The sequence below is a fragment of the Benincasa hispida genome, chromosome 12 (genome assembly GCF_009727055.1).
Source record: "Benincasa hispida cultivar B227 chromosome 12, ASM972705v1, whole genome shotgun sequence".
NCBI lineage: Eukaryota > Viridiplantae > Streptophyta > Magnoliopsida > Cucurbitales > Cucurbitaceae > Benincasa > Benincasa hispida.
The window spans coordinates 50,514,305-50,537,944 of NC_052360.1; the positions used below are offsets into that span (position 1 = coordinate 50,514,305).

General features: G+C 33.7%; 1 protein-coding gene across 3 annotated transcripts; it reads left to right on the forward strand.

The window, feature by feature from the left end:
- The first annotated feature begins 587 nt into the window (after positions 1-587).
- On the forward strand, positions 588-8,201 carry LOC120067188 (probable leucine-rich repeat receptor-like protein kinase At5g63930). Of its 3 annotated transcripts, none has more exons than XM_039018667.1 (4): positions 588-1,251; positions 1,801-4,795; positions 5,133-5,523; positions 7,767-8,201. In XM_039018667.1, exons 2-3 carry the CDS (start codon positions 1,867-1,869, stop codon positions 5,513-5,515), a joined length of 3,312 nt encoding a protein of 1,103 aa, XP_038874595.1. In that variant the 5' UTR covers positions 588-1,251; positions 1,801-1,866; the 3' UTR covers positions 5,516-5,523; positions 7,767-8,201. The 3 variants fall into 3 exon arrangements, with proteins under 3 accessions (XP_038874595.1, XP_038874596.1, XP_038874594.1); XM_039018668.1 differs by having other exon boundaries at positions 7,772-8,201; XM_039018666.1 differs by lacking the exon at positions 7,767-8,201 and having other exon boundaries at positions 589-1,251; positions 5,133-5,771.
- Positions 8,202-23,640: the final 15,439 nt, after the last annotated feature.

Here is a 23,640-nt window from a genome sequence, read left to right on the forward strand (position 1 = left end):
GACAATCGGTCGCCAAGGATCTGACATTTGTTCGTTGACCATCATTACGGTCGGTTGTCAACAATCACGACAATCAATCGTTAACGGCCACAACGGTTGGTCGCTGACGATCAAGATGCTCACCTGTCAATGTGATCGATCGTCAACGATAAGATGATCAGTCACTAACAATCAAGATGATCAATTGTCAACGGTTAAGATGACCGATTGCCGATGGTTAATCACGAAGTCGACCAACGTTTGTTACCGACGGTCATTGATGACCATTGAGATAGGAAGATGAAGGAAAATATTTCTAAGACCTATGACATTCATTAAAAATATATTCCAAACCCATGAGTTTGATTTCTTATTCCCGTACTTTTATTCCAAGTGCCCAAATATGGATTTGGCTTCAAATGTCAACCCCTAATTCCAAACCCATGGCTAAACACCCTTTAAAATTTTACTTACTTAGGTATAAGAGGCGTTGTGACAAGCAGCCCACGTCAAATCCTTCTTATTTTACTGGTTACATTTCCTTATAACAAATTCACACGGTCATGTGAAGGGTGTTTTGTCTGTCTAGATTTTGTCATCAACACCTACTTTTCATATATATATATATAATAGTTGAATAACGTAATTAAATGTTTGAAAAATAAGAATTTCGTTCGTAAAGACATGGAAAGTCCTGTAGAAGTATGAAAAAGAAGCAACTTTTTTGAGATAAAAAAGTCACATAGTTCGCTTGCTAATGAATGACACCGCAGAATGAGGTCTTCATCATACTCCATGGAGATTGATGAAACGGAAGCAGGATTTATGGTTTAATCTGACACTTTCCTTCAAAAATCCGCCTAAACAAGCTCTTCAAATCAAACCCATCTTTTTAAACTATCCCTTTTCTTTTTCATTCCCACTAAATTTTTTCTTCTGTAGTTCATACTTGATGGGTTTTCAATGGCTTTGTAAAATACTTCAAATCTCTTTATTGATTTTATGAGCTTTTGGGGTTCAAGAAAAGCCGCAAATAAAGGCGTTGGAAATTCAATCACTCTCTTTCCAAATCTCGCCCTCGATTCGAGGATCCTTCCATTAACGAAAGATCAGCTGAAAGTTTTGCCTCTGTTTGATTGTTTTAGCTGATGGGGTTCCTTCTTTTGACCTTTTCATCTTCAGATAATAACAGAGGCAGTGGTGAACTTGATGCTTTTATTGCTTCATTTATGGCTACTGATGATGATTTTTATCGCTAGTCCAGACTGAGAGGTAATTTTTTCCCATGGTTTTTGAGATTTCTTTTCATTGATGTTAATGTATTTTTGTTGGTAGCTTCGGTTAATTCTCTAGATTTTAACAGTTTGTCGTATATGGTTTTCATAAATTCCTGTGACAAGACTTGTCCGATGGCCCTCTTTTAGATGCTAGACTTGTAAATTTTTATTGGGTCCAGATGAATAAGACACTTTGATGTTTGTTTCGTTGTTTCTTGGGAAACTATATTTGGATTCTTTTTAATTCTCTGGGTCACATACAAATTTGGGGATTTTCTGTTTTTATGCTGTCTTGTTTGGATTCCTTTGTTCTTTTTTCATCAAATTCCGTCCTCTTTCGGGAATTTAACGTGATTTGGAGGACTTTTTTAATTCTATGGGTCACAAACAAATTTGGGGATTTTCTGTTTTAGTTGCTTGGATTCCTTTGTTCTTTTTCATCAAATTCTATTATCTTTCTGGAATCTAACGTGTTATGAAGGACTTTGATTTGGATGGTTTCCTTTTACATTGTAGTATTGTTTCTTGTCTGAATCCTTTGCAGGTATTGGACTGTTGTTGTTATCAGATCATGCTGTAGCTCTGGTTGGACAGATGATTGATTGTTAAGATGTTGTATTGTTCTGCATTTGGGTCGGTTTCGGGTGTGAAACTCGTTGGGGCTTTGCTGCTATTGGCTTTTATGTTTAATATTTCACATGGGTTGAATCAAGAAGGGTATTTTCTGTTGAAGCTGAAAAGTGATCTTTCTGATCCATTTGGTTACTTGAGAAATTGGGATTCGAGTGATGCAACGCCCTGCGGATGGACTGGTGTGAACTGCACTTCTGGTGAGGAACCAGTCGTCTATTCCCTTGACTTGAGCTCAAAGAATCTTTCGGGTTCTTTAAGCTCAAGCATTGGTAATTTAGTCCACCTGACTTATCTGGATGTTTCCTTCAATGGTTTCACTGGAAGTATACCGAAAGAGATTGGCAATTGCACCGAGTTGGAGTATCTTGTTCTGAACAACAATAAGTTTGATGGGGAACTTCCATCTGAATTGGGAAGGCTGACATCTTTGGTAAAGTTGAATATATGTAATAATGGAATCCATGGTTCTTTTCCTGAAGAAATTGGAAATTTGAAATCCTTGGTTGAATTAGTTGCATATACCAACAATATCACGGGTCCGTTGCCTCATTCTTTTGGGAAACTAAAGAGCTTGAGAATATTTAGAGCAGGACAAAATGCGATTTCAGGAAGCCTACCGGCTGAAATAGGTCAGTGTGAGAACTTGGAAACACTTGGTCTTGCTCAAAATCAGTTAGAAGGGGAATTACCAAAGGAGCTCGGCATGCTTAAAAACTTGACTGAATTGATTCTTTGGGAGAACCAAATTTCTGGCATTCTACCAAAAGAGCTTGGGAATTGTACAAGTCTAACTGTTCTGGCTCTGTATAAGAACAATCTTGTTGGACCCATACCTAAGGAATTTGGGAACTTAATCTCTCTGACGAAATTGTATATATACCGAAATGCATTGAATGGAACCATACCGGGGGAGCTCGGGAATCTTTCTCTGGCGACGGAGGTAGACTTCTCAGAGAACTATTTGACTGGTGAGATACCCAAAGAGTTTAGTAACATAGAAGGTCTCCAATTACTGTACCTCTTTCAAAATCAGCTGACTGGTGTTATACCAAATGAACTGAGTAGCCTGAGTAGCTTGACTAAACTTGATCTTTCAATCAACAACCTTACAGGCCCTGTTCCTTTTGGGTTTCAGTATATGCCCTCATTGAGCCAATTGCAGCTTTTCGACAACAGTTTGAGTGGCAGCATTCCCCAAGGACTTGGACGTAATAGCCCTCTTTGGGTTGTCGACTTTTCAGACAACCTCTTGACGGGACGAATACCTCCCCATCTATGTCGTCATTCTAACTTGATCATCTTGAACTTGGAGTCAAATAACCTTTATGGAAATATACCTACCGGGATCTTGAACTGCAAACCCTTGATGCAACTTCGTCTGGTTGGGAACAGGTTAACTGGCGGCTTTCCATCAGAGTTGTGTAACTTGGTGAACCTTACTGCGATCGACTTGGACCAGAATAGATTCAGTGGCCCACTTCCTCCAGAAATTCAAAATTGCCAAAAGTTGCAAAGGCTGCATATTGCAAATAATTACTTTACGTCTAATTTGCCGAAGGAGATAGGAAACCTTGTGCAGCTGGCGACTTTCAACGTTTCTTCAAATCTTTTCACTGGGCCGATTCCACTTGAAATAGTCAACTGCAAGATTCTTCAACGGCTTGATCTCAGTGGGAACAGCTTTGAAAATACTTTCCCAAAAGAGATTGGATCTCTCTTACAGTTGGAAATTCTTAGAGTTTCAGAAAATAAATTTTCTGGAAATATACCCAAAGAACTGCAAAACCTCTCCCATTTGACAGAATTGCAAATGGATGGCAATTCATTCTCCGGTAGCATTCCTTTGGAATTGGGGTCCCTAAAAAGCTTGCAAATTGCTCTGAATCTCAGTTTCAACAAGCTAACTGGGACAATACCGCCAGAGCTTGGAAATCTGAATCTACTGGAATATCTCCTGCTTAATAACAATAGTTTGACTGGGGAAATACCCAGCTCCTTTGCTAATCTTTCGAGTTTAATGGGCTGCAACTTCTCGTACAATGACCTTCGCGGGCCAATCCCTTCCATACCTTTGTTTCAGAACATGCCTCCTAGTAGCTTCATTGGCAATAAGGGGCTCTGTGGTGGACCTCTTGGCGACTGCAATGGAGATTCATTGTCTCCATCTATTCCTTCTGTCAAGAGTATAAATGCGTCTCGAGGTAGAATCATAACTGGGATCGCTGCTGCAATTGGTGGAGTTTCTATTGTTCTAATTGTGATAATCTTATATTGTATGAGACATCCGTCCGAGATGGTGCAAAACAAAGAAACACAATCTCTGGATTCAGACGTCTATTTCCCGCCTAAAGAAGGTTTTACTTTCCAAGATCTGATTGACGCCACAAATGGTTTCCATGAGAGCTGTGTGGTGGGAAAAGGTGCTTGTGGAACTGTATACAAAGCAGTGATGCGTTCTGGACTGACCATTGCTGTCAAGAAGTTAGCATCAAATAGGGAAGGGAGCAACATTGATAATAGTTTCCGGGCTGAGATTTTGACACTAGGAAAGATCAGACATCGCAATATCGTTAAACTATATGGCTTTTGCTATCACCAGGGTTCGAATCTTCTTCTCTATGAGTACATGGAAAGGGGTAGTTTGGGTGAGTTACTTCATGGGACTACATGTAACTTGGAATGGCCTACTCGGTTTACAATCGCCATTGGAGCTGCAGAGGGACTTAATTATCTACACCATGGCTGCAAACCAAGGATCATACATCGTGATATCAAATCAAATAACATTCTCCTCGATTATAAATTCGAGGCTCATGTCGGTGATTTCGGCTTAGCGAAAGTAATGGACATGCCTCAGTCTAAATCAATGTCAGCAGTTGCTGGATCGTACGGATACATTGCACCTGGTAATTTCTACTCTTAGTACTCGACGTCGTTTTCCATCTCAAATTCATTGATAACTCTTGAACAAGAATTTCTCTTGCAATTCAAAATTTCTGTTTTAGGGCTTCGTTTTTTCTTTGAGTTGTCTGTTTCTTCATTTTATGAGAAAAACCTGTTAAAGGAACATGGAGTCGAGATCTTTTCTGTAGTTTTGTTCATTTGTTTGGTTATTACTTTTAGTCGAAAAAAAAAACTAAACTTACGACATTCTAAATTCCCAAGATTTATATGTGCTTTCATCATTCCAATACGATCTTTCAAGCAAAATGCTTCAGATTTAACCCAAATAATTTCTTGCAGAGTATGCATACACCATGAAGGTCACAGAAAAATGTGACACATACAGCTATGGTGTAGTTTTACTAGAACTGCTTACTGGAAAAACTCCAGTACAGCCAATCGACCAGGGAGGCGATCTTGTCACATGGGTCAAGAACTATATGCGAGACCATTCGATGTCGTCTGGAATGTTAGATCAGCGGCTCAATCTTCAAGATCAAGCCACGGTCAATCACATGCTTACAGTCCTTAAAATTGCTTTAATGTGCACAAGTCTGTCTCCTTTTCATCGACCATCGATGGGGGAAGTTGTATCTTTGCTTTTAGAATCTACCGAGCCTGACGAAGATCATATTCCAGCTTTAACTTATAATCTAGCTCCAAACGACGACGCAGCCTCGTGAAATTTCAGGTGTGCAGTCTTCGTTTTCAGATAACTGAATAGTTCTTGCATTTTTTTTAACATAAAATGTGGTAATATGTATATTTCCCCCATAGAATACATATATATACATATATAGCATGTAGTCTTTCCAGAGTTTATAGTATATGGGGTAATGCTTATGTTACCCAACTATTGCTTTAGATTTTGCATCTGTTTTAGGATTCAATAAAGTCTCTTTGTATAGTTTTCATATATGATTGATATATTAATCTGCAGCCCTCTGTTTTATTAATCAAATCTGATAGGTTTATTTTAGTGGTTAAAAAAGGGTCTCTAATGATGATAAAAAAGAAATGGGTGAAATTAGGCCTTTTTAGTGTAAAATATGTTTTCCTCTGTCCCTTTTGAAGACATTTGAAGGTGGAGGATATAAATTTGGTTTCTTCATTCTATGAGTCAACAAGTATATTATGATATACATTAGTTTAAAGGGAAGGATTCAAATGCTTGGAATATTCTTTATACCCATTATAATGTCCATTACTTAGGCTATTCTTATATCTCACATGTCATTGTAAGTACTTGTTGGATTCTATAGGTCTACAAATGGAATACTTTGATACTTTTAAGATCTATTCGGTAGAAAATCTGAAAAAAAAAAAATTCTAAAATAAGAGATTAAATGAAAATAAAATTGTATTTTATATTTTCATATATGTGTTTGGTAGTAGAATTAAAAAATTGGATTGTAATTTAAACAATTACAAATTACTTGTAATTACCAACTAAATATTATTTAACAGTAAACTATTATTAGTTTATTTATGAACATGATTTTATGCTTAAAAGATTGTATAATTGTCATTTTGTAATATTATATTGTTTATAGGATAGATTGAAATTTTTGTCCTTGTGATTTGGAAGAAGTTAAATTTTAGGTCTTATGGTTTATAATTAGAATTTACTCCTTATAGTTGGATAAGAGCTTCATAATAGTTCTTTTGTAGGGATTATTTAAGAGGATTTAATAAACCATAGAGACTATATCTGAAGTTATATCAAACCATAGGAATTAAATTTTTAAGAATAACTTTATTCAAATCATAGGGATCAAATTTGGAATTTAACATAAATTATAATAGAGGGATTTTCAAAAATAGAAAAATAACGGAAACTATTTACACAAAATGACAAAATTTAATCAAGTTTATCATTAATATTATGTGATGGACGATGATAGTAGTCTATCAATGTTTATTAGTATTTTTTTTTGCTATTTTTTTAAATAGTTTGATATTTTTTCTATCGGTGAAAATTTTCCTTCATAATATAATACATTACATAATACACATTTTAATTTTAAAAAATTTGAATTGAGTTTATAAAATGACACTATATTTTAAATATTTTTATTTTTATTTAATATAATTATGTATTTTGAATTTGAAAAATTCAACTTCGGATACAATGAAAATATAACAATGTTGTTTTCAAAATTTACTCTTTTGGATCACAGAATCTAAAAACACTTTTTAGAAACAGAATTTGAGTTGTCTACTAAACAAATATTCACTAAATTATGTGAATCTGAAAACATAAAACAAAATCCAGATTATGAACCAAACAAACCTTTTTTGAGTTTTACCCATCCATTTTTTTACAACATTTTATTACATCAACTTGATCAACTTGTTTAAAATAAATAAGATTCCATTTGATTTTTGTTGTTTAATAACTATTTTGTGTTTGGTTTATGGAAAAACACTGCCTCCACCTAAAATTTCTATGTTTTATTATTATTTTGAAAAATCAAATCAAGTTTTGAAGAGTAGTTTTTAAAAATTTATTTTGGGAAATGTGATTTTAAATTTGGGAGGAAACAAGCATACATTTTAAAATTGGAACAATATTTGCGACAATATGTGATACAAGAAAATCAAATCTTTGACTTCAAAGATTGATAGCATAAGCTTAGGGCAGTTGAGTCTTATTTGTTATGGATTAGTCTCAAAGATTTTAATAGGACAAATGTAAAACTCCAAAAAGAAATTGTACATCAATGAAATTTTATCCGTCTAACACCCTATAACTTTAGGCTTGCATTTGATAAGAATTTCACATTGTACTTATAAATTATGCATGGTTTTTCTAGTAATTTATTTGCTATAGTTTTCATATTTACTAAAGTAAGTTCTAATTTAGATAAATTTTTGAAGTTGGAGAACTATTGATCATTAGAATGGTTTGACTATCTTATCTATTGAACCAAGGCTAGGAAGGAAGACCTGGATGATCTGCTCAAACTCGTTTCAGTATTTGCCTTGCCTTGAAAGGCCTGAGTGAGTATCCAAAGTAAGTAGGAATAGATGTCACCTCTTTTGTTGAGGAGTTCGCCCCTCCATCGGTGGAAAGTAGGGATAGTTCAATCAGTCGTGAGCAAAAACCGATTCATTAACATCTCGCTAAAGCCTTCTCCTATGCTTACAGAATTGGGTTGGTTAAAAACTTTCTGTCAAGTCCTTATGCTTTGAAATTTTACTTTCTTCGTTAGAACAGTCAGAAGGGCAGAGCTCTATGTTCTATTGAAAAGCTGTCCAAAAAAAGCGCATTCGCTTCCATTTATAAGAGAGCTTCAACATACCTTCTTACTAGTCCATAGAGAGTGATTCTAGGAAAGGGTGGAGCTGCTTTAACCTTAGCATAATCGGGGATTGAAAAAAAAATTCATTTAAACAACATGATCACAAAAATATCAAAATAATGAAATAAGTATTTTGAAATGGCAAGAGTTTTATAGTATCATATACTTCAATTTTACACCATATGGATGAAATTTCTAATATGTAATTTTTACTAAAATTTAATCACAAGAAAAAAGTAGATGCCATTATGACTAAATTATGAATTCATGCTCATGTTGACTATCAATTGTGTATTTATGAATTGAGTTAGGTTATTAACAATAACTTTTTAGTATTTTATTTTAATTAGAAATCTATCATAATCTCCCTAATTTGGATTGAACCTAACAAAAAAAAAATGTATGAAGATTGTTTTAAAAATATTTTAATTGTTTTTAAGAAACCTTTTTAATTGAAAATTATGAGTGAAAACTTGCAAAGATTAATAACTACCTTTAACAAAATATCTTTAGTATTATTATTATTCTTTCCTTTTTAAAAGAAATTCGTTCACCTTTTCTATGGATATATATTAATACAATAAAATTTAAACCCTCTTTTAATTCCTAAAATTTCATGCATGCTACTTTTTCTTGAGTCTATGAAATGTTCAGTGTCACTTTTTCTCTCAAAATCAATTTAAAAAAATATTTAAAAAGTGTTTAAGTGACACTTTCACTCTTAAAACTACATAAAAAATTTCAAAAAAAATGTCTAAGAGACAATTAGACTCTCAAGATAGCCTAAATAGTTGATAAAAGGAATTTTAATTATCAAGAGATTCAAAACCAACTACAAAGTCTTTAAAATACGTCTTAGTAAAATTTTAACTCTAAAAAAAATATCTAAGTATAACTTTCACTTTCAAAACTAACCTAAAAAATCTAAAAGAAGTTTGTAAGTCACATTTATATTCTCAAAATATCCTAAAAATGATCACACTTTCCATTTCAAAGCAAGCATAAAAAGTATCTAAGTATCACTTTTACTTTCAAAACAATATAATTTTTTTTTTAAAAGTGTCCAAGAGACGATTTGACTATGGGAACAACCTAAATAGTTCATGGGAGTCATTTTGATTATCACAATAACTACAAAATTTCTAAAAAGTGTGTAAGTGACACTTCAATCTAAAAAAAAACCTTAAAAATGTTAAGTGCTACTTTTACTCTCAAAATCAACCTAAAGAGTTTCCAAAAAATGTGTAACTGACACCTTAATTCTCAAAACAATCTAAAAATGTCAAGTGTCACTTTCACTCTTAAAACCAACGGAAAAAGTATTTAACAAAAGAAAGTTCCTAAAAGGTGCCCAAGAGACAATTTGTCTTCCAAAACTACATAAATAGTTCATAAATTATCAAAACCAACTTTCATTAACGGGCCTGAAGCCCAAAGGCCGGTTGAAGTCAATGATTGACTGGCCTGGCTTGGCCTGGCTAGGCCCAACCCATTTATATATTGGTTTAATTGAATCACCATTTTGATAATTAGGCCCATCGAGTCAGGCCAATGAGCTTATCATTGGACCAACCCAAATATCTATGGATATGTATAATTCTTCATATATTAGAAAAGTAATTTTCTTAAAAAAAAATATTTAGGTATATACTAGTTTTTAGTTGTACTAATTTTTTAAAGTGTTAAAAACTAATAAATTTTTTTAAGACAACTAAACACTAAATAAAATATCATAATATCAATAATTTATCTAGAAAAATTAATAAAAATATAAAAAATTAAATAAAATACAAAATAAATAAATTTTAATAACATTTTCTTAAGAAAATCTAAAATATATACCTTATTTTTAAACAATTAAAGAAGGCCAATCCAAACCCAAACTTTATCCAAAAAAAACAAGGCCAAGGGTTGGGCCATGGGCTTGACTAACTTTTTGACCAGACCTAATGATGATGGTGAATAAGGTTTATAAAAACTATGTAAGTGATACCTTAATTCTAAAAAAATATCTAAAAGGCCAACCTAATGGAAGAATTCCATTAGTAGATTAATACACAAAACTAAACAAGTACCCAAAGAATACGACAAAAATGGTTATTAACAATTCTGGCCAATTATTCAAACTTGAAACCAAAAGAACAAGGTCAATATAAAATCAACATAGACCAAAATTATGGTTACGTACTGTTTCAGATTTTATTCAATCAACTTAAAAGGGGAAGGTCGATTTCTTACCCAATACACCAAGAATGCACGAACCCAAGACATGGGCTTTTGCCCATTGTACAAAACCGGTGTGGAACAACAATTAACGACGTTTGGCATCAACAAAAGTATAAATATATGGATTTGAAGGTTTTTACCCACACACTATGCATCGACAAATAAATTTCTATCTATACAATGTACGTCGTCGGCAAAAGTTTAAATATATAAATTTAAAATATTTCTGCCCACACACTTAATATTGGCAGATACTGAAACTTTCTGCGCATGTAACGTGCATTGGTAGAAACTAAAGAAAGCGTTAGCATAAACTCAAAAGAATGTGTTCTTTAAGTCCCTCAGTTTTCTTCCCACACACATTTTTTCATCGGCCAAAATGTCGTTGTGAACGCGCATGGTAAATACGTTGGTAGAAAGTAGATTTATCGACATTTTTAGTTGCGTTGGTAGAAAAAAACGTCGAGACAACCAAAAAATCTTGTAGTGTTTCGAGTAGTGTCTCATAATCCCAAAATTTACATCAAAATTTAAGTTATTTAATTAGTTATTGTCAATTAATTTTATTTTCTAATCATTTAAAAAAATTATTTTTTGATTTAGGCACCCAGTTTACAATATGTGACTATATATATATATATAATTCAATGGGTTATAATTAGCCACGTGTATTTTGAATTTTATCAAATGAGTGTTAATGTGCAACCATATTTTTATGGTTTTCATTCAAGTAATATTTCTTTTAAGTGGCTTAAAAAATTATATCTACATATAATGATCCCATACATGGTGATAAACAAAAAATGTGTTAAAAACTAATCATGTAGAGTTTGGAAACGAAAAAAATAAAAAATAAAATTATAATTAAAATAAAATTTAATCCTTCCAAAACTTTTTTTTTGGACCATATTAATTTTCTCCTCTCTACTCTAGTATATAAACATATTTATGGACAATAAGAGTATACGGTTGACATTGAAGAGTATGAAATAAACCTATTTGAAAGTTTTGAGATCAAATGAAATGAAATTAAAAATCCAATGACAAGAAAATTTAATCCTTCAAAATTAAATCTCTTTTTAAGAACATACTTTTCTCCTCTAACCTCTAGTATATAAACCCTCAAATCAACAATATCTTTTTGCTCACATTAGCTCAACACAGAGGTGATTTCAGCCTCCATCATCGTTGGTAAGTTTTTCTTGATATTCCTCCTCTCATCCACCATCGACGGTGGCGGTGGCGGTGGCATATGAAGTCTAATTTACGACAAGGTCACGATGACGATAAAAAAAATGCTTTATCAGACAACAAGGTGGTAACCCTTCATTGCAAGTCCAAAGACGACAATCACGACTACCATGATCTTCGCCATTCAAACATCTTAAAATTTCGATGTCGTCCAACTGTTGGGCCAGGGTACATCATTGTTTTTTTGTAGCTTTAAATGGCTTGTTGCTGTTCATTATTTCAATATCTATTGTTACAAAATCAACAATTAAAGAATACAAAAGAACGTAAAAGAATAGAGGAGATTGACACACAAATTTATGTGGTTCACAAATTTAGGGAGAACAATTTTATTAGAAAGAATATTACAAAAAATACAGAATTTGCCAAATAATGCCTATAGGGTTAGAGAGTTTATACAGTGCACTTCTCTAAACCAGCTTAGAAGGAAAAAATTAAATATTTAAGTATATCAAATACCAATTCTAATTAGGTTTAGGATTCAAGATATTCCAACAAATCCTAGTTTTAATTAAGTTTAGGATTCAATATATTCTAACAAATCTCTACTTTGACTTGAAATCTCCTAAACCAATTTTGATTAGAATTTAAGGCATTCTAACAAATCTCCACCTTGACTTGAACTTTCTCACAAATAATAGATGTACCAGATGCAACAACAAACACATTGCCAGATGTAATTAGACTTTTCCCTCATGCCTCAAAGTGTCTCATAAGGAACCACAAACAATTTAAAATATTCAGCAAGTCCAAACAATGATGTACTAGATGTACTCAAACTTCTCCCTCAAACTCAAGGTGGTAGAATGACAAACAACTTGTGTTTGCAAAGAAAAAACTTTTGAATCAAATAAGCAGATATGGTATGGAAACAGAAAACCCACAGATGTACCAAATGCAACCTAAATATATTGTCAAACATACTCAGACTTCTCCCTCAAACTCAAGGTGGTAGAATGACGAACAATTTGAATTTGCGATGGAAAAACTTTCGAATCAAATCAACAGATCTAGACTGGAAACAGAAAACCCACAAATGTACCAAATGCGATATAAATATATTGTCAAACGTACTCAGACTTCTCCCTCAAACTTAAGGTTGTAAAATGACGAACAATTTGAGTTTGTGAAGAAAAACTTCTGAATCAAATCAGTAGATCTAAACTAGAAATAAAAAACAAACAGATGTATCAAATGCAACATAAATATATTACCAAACATACTCAAACTTCTCTCTCAAACTTAAGGTGGTAGAATGATGAACAACTTGAGTTTGTGAAGAAAAAACTTCTGAACAAAATTAATAGATCTGGATTGATGATAGAAAACCAACAGATGCAGATCAGGCTGAAACAAACCAAAATTTAGCATGATTCAACGGTTGAAACTCCATTATGGACAAGCCCAGAGCTCAAAACCAAATTGGTAAAGCTAAACTACACTAAAATTTTATAAATTATGTTTAGCAGTGACTATAGACAAACCTAGACCTCAAAACAACCATCCAACCGTTCAAAATGAGACCCTATGTGTCTCCAACAGGTGGACCAAAATTCAGCATGATCCAATAGTTGAAACTCTAGAAATCGACAATTTTGTGGAAGTTGTCTCTGAAAAACCGAACTACACTACAATTTTACATATTTTGTTCAGTAGTGACTATAGGCAAACATAGAGTTTGAAATGTCTATCCAATCGTTCAAAACGAGACTCTATATGTTCTCAACATACTGACTAAGCTTCAACATGATCCAACGGTTGAAACTTCGACAATCGACAACTTTGTGAATGTCCCTTAAAAACCCAACTACACTACAGTTTTACAGATTCTATTCAACAACGATTATGGACAAACCCAAAGTTCAAAAAGAGACCCTATGTGTCCCTAATAAGCTGACTAAACTTCAGCACGATCCAACAATTGAAACTCTGGCAATGAACAATTTTGCGAAAGCTATCCTTGAAAAATCGAACTATACAACAATTTTACAAATTTTGTTTAGTAGCGACTACGGAAAACCTAGAGCTCAAAATAATGATCCAACCGTTCAAAATGAGGACTTATGTGTCCTCAACAGTTTGACCAAAATATAGCACCATCCAACAATTGAAGCTCTGGCAATCAACAATTGTATAGAAGCCGTCCTTGAAAAATCGAATTGCATTGCTCTCTCGGTGAATTTGTCTATTTTTATGTTCGCGTCATACATCTTTAATTGTCGAACAAATGTGGAATTTTGAAACCCTAAAGGATAGGCTCTTTAACAGTTTGTTATGAAATCGATAATTAAAGAATACAAAAGATAGAAAAAAATAGAGAAGATCGACACACAAATTTACGTGGTTCACTAACAGTGTTGTAACGAATCCCGAAGGAGAATCCCTCTAGTGAATACAAAAGATCCCGAAGGAGAAGATTGAACCACTACCTTTGGTGAATCCCGAAGGAGACATAAACTGGTGAATCTCGAAGGAAACACAAACTGGTGAATCCCGAAGGAAACACAAACTGGTGAATCCCGAAGGACACACAAAATCTAATGGGCATCTAACTAAACAGTAAGGAAATTTGCACAGTCTCAACATCATAATCATCACTGTACGAATCTATGACATACATATAAACCTCAATATCATGGCTCTACAACATACACATATACCTTAACATCATGCTTCTACAACATACATGTATACCTCAACATCATCAGATCAAATACAACCCATGGAAGCACATACCATCTCATACTAACATTCAAGTGTCTATGTGCATAAATAAATAATTTGAATCTCGTAATAAAACATACTTTAATCATATTATACTATCAATCTTTCATGCTGTCATTCTTCCATAACCTTTATTTAACATGCTAGCATACATTTAATGTCTGGTCCGTGGGCAGTTCTAGTAGTAAGATTACTACCTTGATATTAGGTCAAACCAAAAAGCAATTGAATCTTTGTGAAATTCTTGAATCCTTACTCAAGCCTAAACATAAACCAAGCTTTAAAATTAATAGTTAAGGCCAAATTCCTAACACCCAAATATTACAAAATATTTCTAGATAACCTTACCTAAGGTGTGGTCCAATTCGTATTCACCTTCCAAACCTCCAATTTTAAGCCCAAATAATTAGCAAACCAAACTCTTCTTCATCTTGAATGAAATTCTTGAATCAACCTCTTAATCATAATTTGAAATTAGGCTTACATGATTAAAGCTTGAATCAAATACATACTTCACTACCAATGTCTCAAATAAATTATCCATATGTAGCTTCGTAAAAAAAAACCACTTCCAAATGACTTTACCAAAATTTCTTGACAACCAAAATTAATCCACAAGACGGTAATCAAAGCATAAAACTTACCAAAACTCGTTAAAACAAACTCCAACTTCATTGAACAACACCTCAATACCTTCACAAACTTGAATCCAAAGTTAAAACACAATGGGTATCAACCAATTGATGCCAAAAGTAAATGAGTATTCAAGAATCAACTGAAACAAACCCAAACGACAGAAATCTTACCCAAATCTATAGATCCAGTGACGGCAAAAGCGAACGACGCTTGAGCAGTGGTGGACGGAGGTTGTGAAGAAGAACTGACGCAACGGCTTTGGGCGGCGTCGGACGGGCTCACGAACGTGAGGAAGAAAATGGGGGGTGGGGTTTGACTTTTTATTAAAAAAAAAAAACAACAACAATAATAATAATAAACAAAAAAGGAAATAAATATAATTACATTTAATTCCTTTCTGTTTCAAAAGAAAATTAATTCTTGCCATTAATTTCTAATTTGAATAATTTCACGCCAACAATTAAATTTTCAAACTTACACTTGAAGTCCAAAATTCCAAAAATGCCCTCCAACTAATAACAATTACTGAAATTCCACATAATAAAGTTATTGAAATTACATTATTACTAAAAAAAATGTGCGGGGTGTTACATTCTTCCCTCCTCAAAGAACTTTCTTTCTCGAAAGTTCATTCTTGAAAATAAAACTCCAGGGGTATTACATTCTTCCCTCCTTAAAGAACTTTCGTCCTCGAAAGTTCATTCTTGAAAAAGCTCCAGGTACTGGGCCTTCATCTCATCCTCTCGCTCCCAGGTAGCCTCCTTGAACTGGTGATTCTGCTGCAAGACTTTCACAAAAGCAATTTCCCTACGGCGCAACGTCTCTGGCGAGAAATTCTATAGGCTTCTCCTTGTAGCTCAAGTTGTCATTCAATTGCAATAACTCAAAGTCAACTACATGGGACGAATTTGTCACATACTTCCTTAGCATCAAAACATGGAAGACATTATGAACTGAAGATAGTGCTGGGGGCAATGCCAAATGGTAAGCTACAGGGACAATTCGCTCTAAGACCTCGAAAAGTCAAATGAATCTCGGACTCAACTTCCCCTTCTTGCCAAACCTCAGAATACCTTTCATGGGTGCCACCTTTAAGAACACTTTATCACCAGTCTTAAATTCTAGGTCCTTACGTCTCACGTCGACATAGCTTTTCTGTCTGCTCTGAGCTGTTTGCATACGAGCCTTAATCTTCTATATTGCTTTATTCATGGCTTGTACTAGCTCAAGTCCTAGAAATTTCCTCTTTCCTACCTCATCCCAATACACAAGAGACCTGCAGCTCTTCCCATTGAGGGCTTCAAACGACAACATGCCAATGGTAGCCGAATAACTGTTATTATGTAAATTCCATCAAATGCAGGAGAGAGTCTTAACTCCCTGAAAACTCTAATGCACAAGTGTATAACATATCCTCCAATGTCAGGTTCAAACGTTCTTTCTGACCATCAGTCTGTGGGTGAAAAGCTGTACTAAAGTCCAATCGAGTACCCAATGCTAACTGGAGACTCTTCCAAAAACTAGATGTAAAACGAGGGTCGCTATTTGACATAGCTGAAACTAGCATCAAAAGAGGTATGACAACCCCTTCCATATATAGCAATGAAACTTAAGATGCTGAAAACCAACTATACTTTAACACGTTCAAGCTGAGAACTCTGAAAACGGTCATGCAGTTAAGAAAGTCTTATATACTAAAAACATATATCTGAGCCTACCATGTCATAGGGAAAACTTCATATGTGCAGTGAAGAAACTGATCATACTATATAATGCGTCATCTGAAGATACATACCAGAACAAATCTAGTCAACTGAAAACTACTTCTACTCTAGAAGCGCCAACTGTGATGCCTTTCTTAGGGTCTACATACCTGAGAATAACTCTGTGTAATTAAGTCTCACATTCATGAGAAACTCATCATGAGGCTCTATACTGTCATGGGCTATAAAACTGCTTAAGTCAATCCTTATCTTATTCTTTAGCCTTAAAATAATCACATATCATTACTTAGACTCTGTTGCGGATGAGTCTAAAATTCCCTCTGAAAATGAGGTTTTGAAGTCTCTGGATGCTAAAGCATCAATCAATCGATAACACATTTCCATAACCTCGTAATAACCGTAATTAATCCCTGAAGTTAGTTTTTACGATAAAACCTTCTTGATTCATAAGTCATAACTTGACTTACTCGTACTCCCTAAAGCTAGTTAACTCATTGCCCATGCAAGTGAAAACATACTATCCTATACCGCTTCAAACCCACCTATAGCAATTTCTTGTTATCAACTCAACTTTATTACAAGTCTATTCCTTATGCCAATGGTGATATTGAAAGATCCAACTTACTTACTTTTGTGTATATACCACTTTTGTCTACCTCGAGCTGGATTAAGTTCCTTTTTCAATCAAATTGAGGGTCTTTCTAGTTCATGTTTCGAACTTGAACACTACGTCAAAATCCTTTAAATCTTACTAATGCCCTCAATGATTTGCCTTTTAACTAATGAAGCCTCAACATACCATGTCAATAGTTCTTGAACATCTACTGTTACTAGTAACTCCATTTTAGCTTATCCCTTCTCAAACTTTTATTTTGATAATAGATTCTTGTGTTAAAAAAAAAAAAAGTTCCATACCGATCACCTATGTAAGCTATCTTTTCATCCAAGTCATACTCTCCTAAAGTTCCACATGATAATGAGATATTTTTCTTTTACACCAAAAAAAATTTCTTGTAACCCCTCATATCATGCCTCCAAACTATATATAACTAGAAGTTTTGATTATATTAAATTCCTCTCTCTTTCCAAAAGAGTAAACTTTCTTGGATACTTTTTTTTTTCACTTTCCAAGTGGAACATAATCTCTTTACTAAAGTATATTTACTTAACTCCTCCATAAGTCTTATCTCTCTCACTAGGAATTTTCATCATGTAGAATTCTCCTTTGCCAATTTTCATGCTTTTAAACTCCAAAAGACTTTCGTTTGTTCAAATTTGTCCAACTTTGTTCTCCTTATCACAATAAGGCTATGGATTTAATTAATCTAGGTATTCTAAAATAATCCTTCTACCGAAACAAATAACACTTTGCTTTATCCCTTTTAAGTCTAAACTCATGTCCAACTATTTTGACTTCCTTTAATGACATCAACTTTGCTAGATCTTCCAAAAGAATCCTTCATATCACTACAAATACTTTACCTAGTCCATCAAGTCGTAGTATTACCAAAGTGATTATGACTTATTAATTCTTTCCAAAATTCCTCTCAAAATGTTTAGTTTAAATATCTCAGAACCTCTAATAAATTCATAGTCTCTTCTTTTTCTCCTTATCTATAGAACAACTTTTAATCTTATAATTGAGTATGTGGCCTGCGAAGAAATTTATTTATACCGCCTCCAATTGCACCACAAAACATAACACTAGTCTTTAATGAATTATCGTCAAGACAATTGCATTCCTGGGCTTAAACATATACATATCTTTATTTCTAACTGTCATAACTCTACATAGTTTCATCAACCTTTAAGATCTCTGAAGTGAGGTATATGTATTTTTTTTTTTCATTTCTAACATGATTTCCATGAGATAAATTAGTGCCAAGTGACCTTATAATTTATTCTATTTTATTTTTTTCCCTCCTTTTGTAGTGTCGTACCTGATAATCCTTTTATAATAACTTCTAACAAGTCACTGACCTAGCATTAGAATATAACTGGTGCATTTAAGCTAAACAAATATTTTAATGCACAACTATTATAGAACTTGTAATTGATAAGACATACCTGGCGATGACGAGGAATTCGTTCTTAGGCCACAGGGACAATCTGGACTTACATAGTAAGTCAGTCTACAGAACCCAAAACATGGTCTTTGATACCAACTGTAATGACCCGACCCCCTAGGACTTAAGTTAGACCGTTACTAAATACATGCATGCGTGGAACTCAAAATGATACTCGGTTATAGCGAAATAAATGCTAATTAAATTAGATAAGTTCAAAAGACTTTCATTAAATTCAAATACTAAAACAATAGTAGGGTACCCATAAATCATAAAGGATAGTAAATGAGTATGAAAAAACGATCCTTAAAGTAAGTTTTAAACATCAAAACTAAAAGTTAAGAGAAACATGAAAATAACTCTAAATTTCATGATGTGGAAGCGTGAAAACTAGTCCCAGTGGCTCGATCACGAATTCCGCTTGTCCCTCACTAGTGCATCTCTACCCTTACCTGAAACAACATCATGAGAAAGAATGAGTATAAAATACAGAGTAAGTAACCCCACTACTAGGGTCAGGCTAGGCATCTATGTCCTCTAGATACCTACCTCTGGGGAAACATATAAATTGCTCTAGTCCTCATGGGACATATATACACATGAAAAAAAAAAGGAGACTGAGTCCTATCCTATTGTAGTTAAGTATGCCCATTACCTCTGGTGAATCCCGAAGGAGACACAAACTGGTGAATCCCGAAGGAAACACAAATTGATGAATCCCGAAGGAAACACAAATCTAATGGGCATCTAACTAATCAGTAAGGACATTTGCATAGTCTCAACATCATAATCATCACTGTACGAATCTAGGACATACATATAAACCTCAACATCCATGACTATGCAACATACACATATACCTCAACATTATGGTTCTACAACATACATGTCTACCTCAACATCATCAGATCAAATACAACCATGGAAGCACATACCATCTCATACTAACATTCAAGTGTCTATGTGCATAAATAAATAATTCGGATCTCATAGCAGAACATACTTTAATCATATTATACTATTAATCTTTCATGCTGTCATTCTGCCATAACCTTCATGTTAAATTCCTTTTCGTTTTATACTTTAAATTCCTTTCTGTCGAACGTGAGGAAGAAAAGGGGGGTGGGGTTTGACATTTTATTAAAAAAAAAAATAATAATAAACAAAGGAGGAAATAAATGTAATTACATTTAATTCCTTTCCATTTTATACTATTAAATTCCTTTGCCGTTTTAAAAGAAAATTAATTCCTGCCATTCATTTCTAATTTGAATAATTTCACGCCAACAATTAAATTCTCGCACTTACACTTGAAGTCCAAAATTCTAAAAATGCCCTCCAACTAATAACAATTACTGAAATTTCACATAATAAAGTTACTGAAATTACATTATTACTAAAAAAAATGTGTGGGGTGTTACAAGTGTATTAGCTACATCTATGAGGCAGAAGGAGAACAATTTATTAGAGACAATGTTATAAAAAATACAGAGTCTTCCAAATAATATCTATAGGGTTAGAGAGTTTATATAGTGCACTTCTCTAAACCTTAAGTGGAAAAGGAAAATAATTAAATAATTAAATACATCGAATACCAATTCTAATTAGGTTTAGGATTCAAGGCATTCTAAAAAACCCCAATTCTAATAATATCCACATTGACTTGAAATCTTCTAAACCAATTCTGATTAGAATTCAAGGTATTCCTTTTGGGATTGGTGTCCTAATTCTCCCGGTGATCTCGTAGTTTGTAAACATTTTGTAAATATATTGTTATTAATAAAATAAATGTTATTTTATAAGCATTTACTCAAATCCAATACACTAAGATCCGTGGTTATTTCATGTAACTTAAGCATGTATGTGGAGACATACAAGTGGATCATGCCTTAAGTAATAACCTAAATGGTCTGTAGTATAAGGATAAAGGAGGGATACCTTATCCTGGTGGCACTGTGGATACGACCCGCTTTGTAGATGTTACAACTGTTGTAAAGTACTACAAACAGTCTGATCTTGACCATTCATGTGGAGACATGCGAGCGAGGGTATCCTATACAAAGAGTTTGTATAATTTTGGACCACGAGATGATTAATCTCTTTATATAACACCATTGATAATTGAGACTTACATCTCACTAGGATGACCATAGGTAACATGACCTTAATCCCGAGTGAATTGGGAACTTCTGCTCATAAGGGTGGTTCTTTGATTTGTTTGGGTGAGAGTGGCCAGATTGCCAACTCAACAAGCCTACCATTTTGGGGATTCGTCTAATTGGTGAGCTGGGAACTCAGCTACACAAGACGGAATTCACTCATTCCTCGAAGCAGGGGTAAGTAGATAAATTACTCCTTTAAGGGCTGATTCTGGGTCTTGAACATAGTGACCACACCCTTTTTTCCAAAGAGAGAACTCAATCATAATAGGACTATGACTTATTGTTCATTAGAGGAATCAGGGGTTAATTGTGGAGTTAAATGTAATTACAGTTGCAAAATGATAAATTGGCCTAACTGTATTTACGAGCGATTTGTGAAGGATCATCGTACTATTGATTGGTTACATGGACACATAAATATATTTGTAGTGTGAAGAGTGCAGCTATCGGTCTTTAGTGGAGTGACCAACAGTTAACGGATAGTGGATCTCGTAATTAAAGAGTTTAATCAGTTATTCACGTACCGTTGGAGCTTCAAACTACAAGTCCATAAGGTCCCCTTGGTAGCTTAATGGGTTCAAGTTGAGAATTAGATTTTGGGTTAATTTGAAATGTTCAAATTAATAAGAGGAAATTCAATTATATGTGATGTAATTGATATGATTTATTAGATACATAAATTGGAGGAATTAGTATAAATATGATTTATATTAAATACCATAAAATAGAAAAAACACTATGATTTATATATTTCATATGATGAAATATTAAAACTATAGGTTATAAATATAATATGATAAGTTGATTATTATATTTATTTATAACATATTAATTATATGATAATTAATTATTTTTTTTCTTTAATAACCGAATTGAGTAGGAGGTTATTGGAAGTTTTATGGTAACTGTGAGATAAAAAGGAAAATCGTTTTCCAAAATTAAGTTGATGATCATTCGGAATAATCTCACAAAGAAGCTATTAAGTAAAAACGTTTTACTAAACGATAGCATAGAGAGCATACATGATTGAGTACGAGTTTACTATACGATAGTTACTCGTTTAATCATTACTACACAATCGAGTAGAAAAGTTTATACGATAGGCTTCATCTTCTAAATGATCGAGTACATTGTATACGATAGATAATATTCATCTCCCACTTACTCGATCGTCTACCTCCTGCTTTCCTTAATAAAAAATCATACAGAGCCTATGACTCCTGGATTCTCACACCGAGAATACCAAGGTAACACTTGTGGTGGTGTTTTTATTCAGTTCGAGGATTGAGTTGGACTCGATTGGGATTGAGGTTCATTCAAACATTCATTGAGATCGTGTTTTGTTCGTTGTGTTCGAGTTCATGGTGATTGAACGACTTGTTGAAAAATCAAGGGATACGTGAAGAAAGGTTCTTCAAAGGTTCACATACTTTATCCCTTGTATCTTTATTTTAAGTAGCATGTCGTAATTGCTGTTTATGCATAATCTGTTTCTGTTAAGACTGTAATTGTTTGTGTTCATTCTGAATGGAATTTGGAATGATCCCCTTTCACTCAAAAGATTTATGTTTTAGATTTCCTTCAATTCCAACATCTATGTCTTTAAAAGAGACATAAAGGTGTGCAAACCATATTGTTTATGGAACATAATAGAAAGAGAGCCTTGCTTGTAACATCTTGATTTTTTTTCTGTGGAATAAGGATGATGATGCCTGATAGTAAGGATTTGTTGTTGCTTGCAAACCCTTAATCAAATAAAATTATAATTACTGAACTCTACTACACTTCTACAAAGGCATAGTAATAATGACAAGTTTGAGGCGATCCATATGGAAACGTAAGTTATGGTTCCAAATAGTTAATTAGCTAGTTATAACAGTAAGGGGGGGGGGGGGGGGGGGGGGGGGGGGGGGGGGGGGGGGCTTGTGTATGGATAGAGATAATTTGCATGAAATTAAAATCATGAAACTAAAAGTTAGGGGGTAAATGTAATCTAGAATTGAAAATTCTAGTTTCAGAGCAAGAGAGATTCTGATACAATTTCAGACATTGATTAAATGCACATTTGATTCATGTGTGCACACACTTAGCCTAACCAAACTCATCGATGTTATAGGTAACCAATTCATTGGATTAAATCTAGCAAGTGCCCTAATTTTCAATTAAAGGTAAGGCTCTGATTAAGCTAAATGATTTTAGTTCTATTGGTTCAAAAGTGTCTATATAGAATTAAACCATTCACATTATGTTCTAGGGTTCCATTGCTTGATTAATCAATTAGGTAACCTAATTAGTTAATCAAATTATCCATGAATCTAGGTTTAACATGTATTTAAGATTTATAGTTAGACTACAATCCTAACATACATGTTTCAACCATTACTACTTTGGTGATTTTAGCTAGATGAACAACAAAGAATATGCGAGCCTATAATCCATTAGCAAAGATATACATTAATGAAAGGAGAGTCAACCCATGCACAAACATATATCTAATTAAGATCAAGATTCAAGAAAACATAAATCTAAAATGCATACTTCATTCAAGAGAAAACTCAAGAAATTAACATAGGTTCTTGCTCCCCAAAACTAGAGAAATCCTTACCTCAACATTCCATAGACAAGATGAAGAAACGGAGCATCCAAACTTTGATTACAAACCAAAAAAATGTAAAAATATAACCTAAAGAAACTAGAAAGATATATAGAGGGAG

Bases quoted from the DNA above. Each gene is read 5' to 3' on its own strand.
- LOC120067188 (XM_039018667.1), top strand. From the start codon at position 1,867: ATGTTGTATTGTTCTGCATTTGGGTCGGTTTCGGGTGTGAAACTCGTT. The intron at 4,796-5,132 runs GTAATTTCTACT...AATTTCTTGCAG, and splicing joins GTACGGATACATTGCACCTG to AGTATGCATACACCATGAAG.